The 12210-nt window shown below is 45.3% G+C and overlaps 1 protein-coding gene across 1 annotated transcript; it reads right to left on the bottom strand.

Moving 5' to 3' along the window:
* Positions 1-247: 247 nt before the first annotated feature.
* Tchh (trichohyalin) lies at positions 248-6168 on the bottom strand (the record flags this gene model as incomplete). The annotated part of the gene is made up of 1 exon (XM_052732187.1): positions 248-6168. A coding segment is annotated over one exon (4851 nt), but the record flags the coding sequence as incomplete, so codon positions are not given.
* Between the last annotated feature and the right edge of the window lie 6042 nt (positions 6169-12210).

The following is a 12210-nucleotide window of genomic DNA, read 5'->3' as shown; positions in this document are numbered from 1 at the left end:
TTCTCAAACCTAACAAAACTTGGAGAAATGGAATAGAGCTCTACAAATTACAGCAGTTTTAAATTTGAGTTATTTGAGAAACACCTTGCTTTTGCTTCAGGAGACTTTAAATGATGTTAAGTATAAAAATATAATGCCCAATTCTAATTTTCTGCCCAAGTTTTACTCTTAAAAAATATAGGAGTCAGACGAGATCGGGCGCGTTCAGGGTGGTATGGACATAGCTGATAGTAAAAATACTATGTGATTGGAAATATATGCATTTCCAGATTAGATATGAGTTATGATAGACACATAATTATAACAGACAAGGATAATTATTTGCCAAACATTTATTGATTTTTTTACAGTCCAATTTTTTTCAACAAGAATGTCTTTAAGGTAGTATAAAGTCTCAGATAATTGTGGGCTGATAAGTCTAGAAACCTCTAGAAATTTGTCCTCTGTTCATACATTTCCCCCTTTCCTTCTTCCATCACTCTGAACTCTTGTTGGACCCAAACAAGACAGATGTGTACAGGGCCTTGAAGAGGTTCCCTCTAAACCAAAATGTACAAAAGTAATAATATTCTAAAAACCCAACAAAACTTTGGGAAATAGAACAGAGCTCTACAAATTACAGCAGTTTTAAATTTGAGTTGTTTGAGAAACACCTTGCTTTTGCTTCATGAAATTTTAAGTGGTGCTAAGTATAAAAATACAATGTCAAATTCTAATTTCCTGTCCAAGTCTTTCTCTTAACAGATATTTCTTTCAGTTATGAACTGATTTCACATGGTATTTTTTTCTGCATAAATCATTTCCCTGCATTATTTGAGGGCTGGCAAAATTATGCAACAAAAATCAAGAAAACTGTTTGGAGGAGAATACAAATGAAATTTAGGCCAAAGAAAAAGTCAACTTAAACTTATAAAATGAGAGCTCCCAACAAGATGATCCACCACTAAAAATAGTGGCTCAATTATTTTGAATATCAAATTGCTACATCATTCTTATTTATGAAGGCAATAAATCAATGTGCTCCTCAAACAAAATTCCTTTAAAAACATTAAATGACTTCTTTTTAAAAGTGCACACCATATCTGCACTAAAGAACAAAGACATCTTGCAATAAAGATCTGAGGCAGAATGAAAGACAGGAATAGAAAGAAATGAAATAGGTATAGTTGAAGATTCTGGAAAAGACATTCTAAGATTAGAGAGTTTTCCCACAACCAGAAACACATGAGTTATCATTTGATACCCAGTGTTTCTCATTTTCTTTTGCTTGAAAAAGAAAAAAAGATTTGGCTGCTGCCAGGACGTTGGTAGCATCCTTTAAGGGCGGTATTGAGACCTCTGCTCTTGGATGTACTCATAGAGAGGGCTGGAACGCACTGGGACATTGGCAAATTGGCGTGTGCCACTCTCCAGGATTTGGCGGCGCCTCTGCTCTGCCTGCCGACGGATCTGCTCTTCTTTGAATTTTCTCTCCCGTTCTTGGCGACGTAGTTGTTCCTCTTTTTGATGCTGTTCCTGTTCCTGACGACGAATTTTATCCCTGGCAAACTGATCCTCAGCCAGGTACTGACCATCTCGTTTCTGCCTCCGCAACTGCAGTTCCTCACGTTCCTGGCGCAGCTGCTTCTCCTCCTGGAATTTCCTGTCACGCTCTTGGCAAAGCTGTTGCTCCCGTTCCTGATGGTGACGCTGCTGCTCCTCCCTTTCTTTCCGGAGCTCTGGTTCCCCGCGGAATCTTCGGTCTCGCTCCTGGCGGCGCTCTTCTTCCTCATGGAATTTCCTGGCGCGTTCCTGGCGTCTCAGCTGCTCTTCGAGTTCCTGGCGGCGCTCTTCTTCCTCGTGGAATTTCCTGCCACGTTCCTGGCGTCTCAGTTCCTCTTCAAGTTCCTGGCGGCGCTCGTGTTCCTCGTGGAATTTCCTGCCACGTTCCTGGCGTCTCAGCTGCTCTTCCTCGAGTTCCTGGTGGCGCTCTTCTTCCTCGTGGAATTTCCTGCCACGTTCCTGGCGTCTCAGCTGCTCTTCCTCGAGTTCCTGGTGGCTCTCTTCTTCCTCGTGGAATTTCCTGCCACGTTCCTGGCGTCTCAGTTCCTCTTCAAGTTCCTGGCGGCGCTCTTGTTCCTCGTGGAATTTCCTGCCACGTTCCTGGCGTCTCAGCTGCTCTTCCTCGAGTTCCTGGTGGCGCTCTTCTTCCTCGTGGAATCTTCTGCCACGTTCCTGGCGTCTCAGCTGCTCTTCGAGTTCCTGGCGGCGCTCTTGTTCCTCGTGGAATTTCCTGCCACGTTCCTGGCGTCTCAGCTGCTCTTCCTCGAGTTCCTGGTGGCTCTCTTCTTCCTCGTGGAATTTCCTGCCACGTTCCTGGCGTCTCAGCTCCTCTTCAAGTTCCTGGCGGCGCTCTTGTTCCTCGTGGAATTTCCTGCCACGTTCCTGGCGTCTCAGCTCCTCTTCGAGTTCCTGGCGGCGCTCTTGTTCCTCGTGGAATTTCCTGCCACGTTCCTGGCGTCTCAGCTCCTCTTCGAGTTCCTGGCGGCGCTCTTGTTCCTCGTGGAATTTCCTGCCACGTTCCTGGCGTCTCAGCTCCTCTTCGAGTTCCTGGCGGCGCTCTTGTTCCTCGTGGAATTTCCTGCCACGTTCCTGGCGTCTCAGCTGCTCTTCCTCGAGTTCCTGGCGGCGCTCTTGTTCCTCGTGGAATTTCCTGCCACGTTCCTGGCGTCTCAGCTCCTCTTCAAGTTCCTGACGGCGCTCTTCTTCCTCTAGGAATTTTCTGTTACGTTCCTGACGTCTCTGCTGCTCTTCTTCGAGTTCCTGGAGGCGCTCTTCTTCCTCTAGGAATTTTCTGTCACGCCTGAGCTCTGGTTCTCGGCGGAATTTTCTGTCACATTCCTGTGGGCGCCGCCGCAGCTCTTCCTCACGCTCCCTGGTAAGTTGCTCCTCCACCCTTAACTTTCGGTCTCGCAGCTGCTCTTCCTTGCGCTCCTGGCGGCGCTCTTCTTCCTCGTGGAATTTCCTGCCACGTTCCTGGCGTCTCAGCTGCTCTTCCTCGAGTTCCTGGAGGCGCTCTTCTTCCTCACGGAATTTTCTGTCGCGCCTGAGCTCTGGTTCTCGGCGGAACTTTCTATCCCTCAGCTGCTCTTCCTTGCGCTCCTGGCGGCGCTCTTCTTCCTCTTGGAATTTTCTGTTACGTTCCTGACGTCTCAGCTGCTCTTCCTCGAGTTCCTGGAGGCGCTCTTCTTCCTCACGGAATTTTCTGTCGCGCCTGAGCTCTGGTTCTCGGCGGAACTTTCTATCCCTCAGCTGCTCTTCTTCACGCTCCTGGCGGCGCTCTTTTTCCTCATGGAATTTTCTGTCACGCCTGAGCTCTTGTTCCCGGCGGAACTTTCTATCCCTCGGCTGCTCTTCCTCCAGTTCCTGGCGGAAGTCTTGTTCTCGGCGGAATTTTCTGTCACATTCCTGTCGGCGCCGCAGCTCTCCCTCGCGCTCCCTGCGAAGTTGCTCCTCTACCCTCAACTTTCGGTCTCGCAGCTGCTTTTCCTCGAGCTCCTGACGGCGCTCTTCTTCCTCTTGGAATTTTCTGTTACGTTCCTGGCGTCTCAGCTGCTCTTCCTCGAGTTCCTGGCGGCGCTCTTGTTCCTGGCGGAAACCTCTGTCACGCTGCTGGCGGCGCTCTTCTTCCTGGCGGCGCTCTTGTTCCTGGTGGAAACCTCTGTCACGCTCCTGGCGGCGCTCTTGTTCCTGGTGGAAACCTCTGTCACGCTCCTGGCGGCGCTCTTGTTCCTGGTGGAAACTTCTGTCACGCTCCTGGCGGCGCTCTTCTTTCTGGCGGAAACTTCTGTCACGCTGCTGGCGGCGCTCTTCTTCCTGGTGGAAACCTCTGTCACGCTGCTGGCGGCGCTCTTGTTCCTGGTGGAAACTTCTGTCACGCTGCTGGCGGCGCTCTTGTTCCTGGTGGAAACTTCTGTCACGCTCCTGGCGGCGCTCTTCTTCAGAGCGGAATCTTCCGTCACGCTCCTGGCGGTGCTGCTCTTCCTCACGCCGCCGCTCCCGGCGATGTTGCTCTTCTTCACGCTGCTGGCGGCGCTTTTGTTCCTCACAGGATTTTCTGTTGCGCTCCTGCCGAAGTTCTTCCTCGCGTTCTTGGAGGCGCAGCTCCTCTTCCTCCTGGAATTGTCTCTCTTGTTCTTGCCGCCGCCTCAGTTCTTCCCGTTCCTTCCGCAGCTGCTTTTCCTCCTCAAGGAACTTCCTATCCCTCTCCTCTGGCCGTCTTCTCGGGTCTCTCAGGAGCTGCTCTTCCTCCTGGAACGTCTCATCTCGTCTTTTGGCTTCCCTTTGGTGCTCTCGCTGCAGCTCCTCTTCTGCTAGGAACTGCCGGTCGCGCTGCTGTCGGCGCCTCCTCTCCTGCTCCAGCTCTCTCTTCTCTTCCGCTTCGTCTTGCAGGGACCGCCGATCCTGACGTAACCGTCTCTCTTGCTCCAGAGAATCTTCCAGCTGCTGGATCTTTTCTTCATCCTCCCTGCGCTTGGAGAAGAGCCTGTGACTGCGAACTTGGTTTTCTTTCTCTGGTTGCCACTGCCATTTCAGATCCCTACGCTGATCTTCAGCCCGCAGCTGCTGCAGTTCTTCCTCTTGATACTGCCTCTCCTGCTGCAGGAGTCTCCTTTCCTTCCGCAGCCGCTCTTCCTCCCGCTGCAGATGCTCTTCCTCCTGCTGCAGTTCCTCCTCTTGATACTGCCTCTCCTGCTGCAGGAGTCGCCTTTCCTTCCGCAGCCGCTCTTCCTCCCGCTGCAGATGCTCTTCCTCCTGCTGCAGTTCTTCCTCTTGATACTGCCTCTCCTGCTGCAGGAGTCGCCTTTCCTTCCGCAGCCGCTCTTCCTCCCGCTGCAGATGCTCTTCCGCCTGCTGCAGTTGCTCTTCCTCCCGCTGCGCCTCGTCCTCCTTGTGACACTGCCTCTCCCGCTGCAGGCTTCTCCTTTCTCTCCGCAGTCGCTCTTCCTGCTGCTTCAGCCGCTCTTCCTCCTGCTCCAGTTCCTCCTCTTGATATTGCCTCTCCTGCTGCAGGTGTCTCCTTTCCTTCTGCAGCTGCTCTTCCTCCTGGCGATATCTCCTCCCCCTCTGCTGGCGCTGCTGCTCCACTTCTTGCAGCAGCCGCTCCTCGCGTAGCTCTTCCTCCCTCTGCTGCCTCTGGCTGGGTTTGGCGTACAGCGTGTGGCGCCTCTGGCTTTCTTCCCGCAGTTGCCCGCTTCTGTTTTGGTCCCGGCGCTCCACCTGACGACGCCTCAGGCGTTCCTCTAGGAGGCTGTCCTGGAGCTGGGCTCGCTGCAACTCATCCTCCCGGAAGCGCTGCTCCTCCCGCTTGCGGAACTGCTGCTCTTGCTCCAGGTGCTCCTCCTCAGCGGGACGCTGCGGTCCGAGGTCGCGGCGCTGCTCCTGCTCCCCGAGCTGACGCTTTTCCGGCTCCTGTCTGCGAGGCCTGGAGTAGACTTTGTTCTGACGGGCTTCTGCCTCGCTTTCCAGCTGCCGCTGCCACCTCTGGGTGAAGCTCTCGTTGGGCTCCTGGAGCTGCGTCTGCTCGTCCTCCTCGGGCACCAACTCCTGCGTGCGCCTCAACTGGGGTTCGCGCCTCCGCTGCGGTTCGCTTAGCTCTCTTCGCCCGCGCTCCTGCAGCCGTCTCTCTTCCGTGTGGTCCTCGCTCCTGAGTTCTTTCCTCTCTCGCCTCTGCTGTTCCTCTTCCTCAGAAAACTCCTCAGCATCAGGACCCTGGCTCCAGCTTAGCGGCTCTTTCTCTGCAAGGCGCTCCTCTAGTTCTTGCAGTTCTCGTCTTTGCAGCCGGGGCTCTTCGTCGCAGCGCTGCTCCAATCTCTCCTGCCTCTTCCTCAGCTCCTCAGCGCGCTCCTCCTGCTCATGTCTCTTCTGCCGGCTTCGGCGCCCTGGTTCTTCAACCTGGGGCTCGAATCTCCTTTGGTCTTCTTGCCTGCGATCTTGCCTCTCATCCTGCCCTGCAGCCTGGTCGAGAGCATAATAGCAAGCTTGAGCAATCTTGAAAAGGAACAGGAGGAATTCATTGAAATCAACACGCCCATTGGAGTCGCGATCCAGAAGTTCTAGGGTCAGGTCTACCGTCTCGGGGTCATGTGGTCTCTGAAAGATTAAAACAAATGTTTTATAATTAATTATTTACATGTAGTAAGCTTTTACTCTCACACCTATTTTATGTTGTGTTGAGATTAAGAGATATTTCGAGCAATTAGAAAATGCATAGTGTATGTATGTTGTCTTGTTTTCCCATATGATATGTGAACGACTCATTTCAAAGCATACCCTTCTTGGAAATTTTTGTAATTGTGTGCTGATCAAAACAACAGATTCTTTCTAGATGGCGGAATAAGAATGAATTTCTCCTTGTGATCGATAAAATGAAATTTTATGAAGATTTCTGACAGACATTTCTATTGAAAAAGCCAGTACTCCTGATTTAATTTCTATTCCATATTTGAAGAACTAAGATATTTACAGCAACACTATTTTAGTCGAGAAACGGGCAGATTTCAGTTGCTGAAAGTTGGGAGCAAAAAAAAAAAAGTCCCTTCAAGTCTACTAACTTGATTAGGCATCATTAGTGGTAATGCCCTATTAATTAACATTCCCATTAACAGTACCACCAAATCCATTAAATACATGCTATTAACTTCTTTAGTACTCAGATTACAACACCAATTTAAATACCTCAGGTTCAAAAATGAATGAGGATGTGATGTAGACCTGTTATGCTGAAAAATCCATTTTAATCAATATTCTTTACTCTGATCTTTATTGGGAGGAAAAATGATAGCTCCACACCCATAGATTTCTTTTTCTTGTCAGATATTACCTGAAGGACAGTTCCGAGTTCCCTTTCAAGGAGGTTCTTCAGGTCTTTCTTGCTTAGTGATGCTCCATCACAACTATGTGAGGCATAATGATTGAAAACTTCAGCGATATCAATAACGCTTCTTATAAGTGGAGACATTTTTTTCTTTCCTTCAAATTCAAGTAAACCTAGAACAATAAGATAGGATTCAGAAGCAAATCTGGGCTTCCGATTTTAGGGAAACTTTACTTACACTGATTCAGACAGATCTTTAGACTTTCTATTAGTAGTTACTGCAACTTGCGTTTTCAGAGCACTTTATCCCTGACTACTGTATTCTGAAAGAGGAAGAGAAATATTGAAAAATTCAAAGCCAAGCAAACCACCTTCAAACTGAAAAGTCAGCTTTTCATTGTCCATCGATGTGGACTATCCATACACTCCTCTCTTTTTTTGTTTCAGCATATTTCATAATAGATAATGAGGAGATGAGAATAAGAATTTAAATTCTACATATTGCTACTCACAACAACCCCTAAAGTTGAGCAAAAAAAGGATAGGTTTTTAAAAAAAAAAGCCAAGATGTGAAAGAAGACGAGCATTTTTAAAAGTAAATAGAGCTATGTGTAGAATTGTGTCTGCAAAAACATAGCAACAAACAGCAGTGAAAAGGAAATGTAAATCATTCCTTAAATGTATAGCCTATAAGGGACTAATTCATGTCACCAATTCTAAGATTAAAGAGTGCTTCCTCATCAAAATAAAACATTGTAACATTTAGATACAGCAAGGCAGAAAAACAGAATGCATGTTATCTGTCTTAACTCCAATATACTATGGCTGTTCATATCTTCTGATATTGGAATTATTTGAGAAATCCTGATTGGTGAATCAGAGTCAATAGGTCAGACAAGCCTGGAGAACTTTGAATGATACTGGTCTTAAGACTAGCCTTTGTTAAGTGCAAGTAAATCATTTGAATGTTGGTGTTATAAAGGGGGGGAGGCCCTCTGGGAATGTAGCTCAGTGGTAGAGTGACTGTTAGTAAATGCAAAATAATGTGTTCAATTTCCAGTATTGCCAAGACAAAGCAAACACACGGCCACAACAAAACCTTATTAAAAGAATACTTGGATGGCTTTGCTGGCTGACTGCATAGTAGGTCACTTAGTTGAGTTCTGTATTATCATTTGAACTCGAAAACCTCACATACCAACTCAGATGTGAACTGTATGAAGATGCCTATGTCATACTGAACACATGAAAAAGAGATCAGAGATTTTGCACACTTTGGGGTTGATAGTTTTTCAGAAAGATGAGCCTCGTAAGAGGCACACACGGTATTTTTTGATGTGCCTAAGTATTGAGTTCAGAGCCTTGAGAGAACTGCTATTCAAGTGAGGGCTCCAACCATAAAAAGATGAGACAAGCCAAGCATAGTGGCTCGTTCCTTTAATCTTAGCTCCTCAGAGGCAGAGACAGGCCAGTTTCTATGAGTTTGAGACCAGCCTAGACTACATAGTAAAGTCTAGGCTAGACAGGGCTAAACAGTGAGACCTCATCAAAAAAGAGAAGGGGAAGGAGGAGATGGAATAAGTGAGATTTAGTCAATATTGGAAGGTGGAGATCCCTTCTGGAACATAGAGCCTACCTTCATTCCCCCAACATGTACCATGGCTAGAAAACGAAGAGTCGAACAGAAGAACACCATCCCACAGAATGGGACTTACCCACTTCACCAGAGGAAGAAGCCAAGTGCTCGCTGACACTGCAGGCAAGTGTGCTAGGTACCTGGGAGTTGGGCCTTTTATAGGGGTTTTAATTGTGCCCCAGGGAGCAGCTTAGGAAGGAGACACCCACTCTGTGGGATGACCTGATTCATTCAAATCCCAGCTCCACCTCTGTCTCCAGGAATGGCTTGTTTATCTCACTATTTGCTCACGTAGCTATTTGGACAGGGTTCACAGGACTTGCCTCCTGACTGGATGCTGACCCCACCTAACACAAAAAGGGAGAATGTTTGGCAGATTTTGCTAATCTTCTTTCATTGTTAAAATAAAAACATTAAAACAAAGGTGATGCATGTTCTGAGTCTTGATTTATTATGGCTTCATTAAAAACAACCTCTAGTCATTTATTATTTTTTAAGATTTAATTTTAAGTGTGTGTGTGTGTGCCTGTGCACATATGAGTACAGGTGCCTGTGGAGGCCAGAGGTGTGGGATTACCCTGGGACTGACCACACAACATGGACACAAGGAACCAAATTCTGCTACTTTGCAAGAGCAGGAAGTGCTCTTAATTGCTGAGCATATTTTTAACCCCTTAAACCATTTATTGTGTGCAAAATACAAATCCTAGATTGACATAAACAGGAAATTTGCCATAAACTGAAGAGAACCAACTAACTTCTGTATGGCATGTAGCAGACCATGAAGAGATGACCATCAGCCCTGCCTGGAACCTTGAAGATCATGAGAGGGACTGAGTTTCTTTTCAAAAAATTGAGGTGGGAAATTTATTTTACATTTATATTCCTCAGATTTTCCTACAGGTTAGGGGTTGCTTCCTAAGTAAATACTTTTGGAGAGTATCTTAAATTATGTGTTTATCAAACTGTTGATGCGAAAGCATATTGTGAAATTTCATTCTTAGAGATATTAAATCTAAATGAAATTTGCTCATTTGTTTTTCTTGCTAGCACACTGGAGCCCCTGGAGAAAAAGAGCTACTGTAATGCATGATTGTAGATATAATCATCTCATTCAGCCTAAGTTACTAATGGTTATGACATCTAAACACTTGAGTTGGCTTCTCCTGGAAGCACATTAAGGTCATTCTAGCCCATTATAGCTGTCAGAGCTTTCTCAACCCTGGTGATCATTTGTGAATCTTGGTGCTATTTTATTGTAAGGAACTGGATTTGCTCCTGGTTGCCAGTGACTCCCACCCTTCCATTTCATATTCATGAAACTTTGGTTCATAATAGGTTTATGGAGACTATTAAATGATTCAGTGGCTTCTCTGAAATTCTGTCTCCACCAAAGGCAAGTATTGGTTTTTGGAATTTTGAGGAGAATGTAATTGTTAAAATAAAAACAATGAAACAAAGGTTTCATATTCTTCAGGAGTATGTGAAAATCAGGAGCCTAGGTCTTGATGTCTGTTTCTTACTTCGCTCACTGCTATCCCAGACATGGATTAAGTAGAAGGCTGAAGTGACAGGAGAGGAAAAGACAGTTGTAAACCTAGTTTTATTTCTGCTTCTTCAAGACCTTCAGTATGGAAGACTGTGATTTCCAAGTTTCCCTAGAACTGTCATTATTTTTTGGGCTCAGTAAATTAATTTGATATGGCAAGTCCTTTAAGAGTAAGTCTTCTCTTACTCATTTCTAAGTAATGTTTTATACAGTTCTCTTAGCCTTTTGGCCACCTTGAGCAATGTGCACACATAACTAACTACAAGCTGTTAAACACTTTTCTCTCTTTCTCTCTCTCTCTGAGACTTGTAGTATTTTGCCTAGACATCCTTCAGGGGATTTCTGTTTGTGAGCTGTTCTCTCTCTCTCTCTCTCTCTCTCTCTCTCTCTCTCTCTCTCTCTCTCTCTCTCTCTCTCTCTCTCTCTCAGGATTTTGATAGTCCAAAATGGTCCCCAACTTTTGACCCCTCGTTGCCATCTCAGGAGCCTGCTTCTGTTTTTATCCACCCAGGTGTAATCTGTTATGAAATCTCAGTCCAGGTTTTTCATCCTGAAAAAGTTTTAAGTTTAGTAATGCCTTTCTTACCCAGTCCTCTCTAAAGTGAGTACAACATAAAGGAAAATATTTTTAAAAAAAACCCACAAGTCTCAGAGAATGACTTTTCTTCTTCTGGTCTCTTGGTCCATTTTTAAGTAACTTCAGCCTGTTAACAGTGCTGCATTGCTACATTATGTTCTTTTATTTTAGACAAAGGCTAAAATAAAATGGAATAAGAATATCATTTCAGGGGGCTAGATCAATGGCTCACAAGTTAAGAGCACTTGCTGTTTTTGCAGAGGACTGCTTAAACCTTCTGTTATTTCAGTTACAGGGGATTTGACGGCCTCTTCTAGCCTCTGCAGCTACAGGCATGCAGACTATGCATATAAAAATGTGCAGGCAAATACTCATGATTCTTAAAAGAATACAGAAAATAACAAAACAAAACTCCCTTTAACACCAGCACTAGGAAGGCAGAGGCAAATAGATGTCTGTGAGTTCAAGGCCAGCCTGGTTTACAGAGTGAGTTCCAGGATAGCCAGAGTTGCATAGTATGACCCTTTCTAACAATAATAATAATGAAAAAAGCAAATTTCAGTATCAGTCTCTAATTTGATTTTTGGACAAACAATTTTAATTGTTTTATAGTTTCAGTAAAAGATGTAGAAATGTTAGCAAATGTAGAAAAGTAACTTCTAACAAATTGGTTCAGTCTATTTTTATTTAAAGATAACTAGAAATCTATGAGAATGGTAGTATCCAATCATGTATCATCAAAGACAATGTTTTTATAATGTGGAAATCTTCATTTTTTTTTGTTTTTGTTTTTTCTCAAGACAGGGTTTCTCTGTATAACTCTGAATGTCTTAGAACTTGCTCTGTAGACCAGGCTGGCCTTGAACTCAGAGATCCACCTGCCTGTGTGGCCTGAGTGCTGGGATTCAAGACTTGTACCACCAAATCTTCATATTTTTATAGACAAAAGATCTCATTGTTTAAAAATATTTTAAAAATTACATTTATTTACTTGTGTGTAGGGGCTTGAGTGTGAAACTCAGAGGAAAACTTATGGGAGTAAGTTTTCTTCTTCCACCAGGTGAGTTCCTGGGATTGAACTCAGGCTGTTGGCTTGTTAGCAAGTACCTTTACCCACCGAACCATCTCACTGGCTCTCATTGTCTTTGTTTTTTAAAGACTGGAAACTGAGGTACTGAGAGGTCAAAGAACATTACCAACTAGCATGGGAATGAACTGAGTACCCTACTTTATTTCTCCATGAATATTCTTTATCCCAAGAACATAACTATAGTTTTATACTGACGTTTGGGACTTGGATCCTTTATTATAGAAGAATTAAAAGAAAGTAATTAAATGTATGTATGAGGAAATTTTTAATCACATATATTTCTTTATGTGTGTGTGTGTGTGTGTGTGTGTGTGTGTGTGTGTGTGTGTGTGAACTCATGTCATGGTGCAGGTGTGGAAGTTAAAGGACAGCTTCTGAGAATGGTTCTCTCCTTCGACCATGTGGTCCCTGGAGATCATAGTCATGTCATTAGACTTGGTGGCAAGGATCTTTACCAGCTGATCCATTTTGCTGGCCTAGACAAGAAATAAAGCTTCTGTCA

Source organism: Peromyscus californicus, unplaced genomic scaffold, assembly GCF_007827085.1.
Source record: "Peromyscus californicus insignis strain IS unplaced genomic scaffold, ASM782708v3 Scaffold_9__1_contigs__length_137607984, whole genome shotgun sequence".
Taxonomy (NCBI): Eukaryota; Metazoa; Chordata; class Mammalia; order Rodentia; family Cricetidae; genus Peromyscus; species Peromyscus californicus.
The sequence above is the reverse complement of the archived record's forward strand: the minus strand, read 5'-3'. Positions and strand labels throughout refer to the sequence as shown.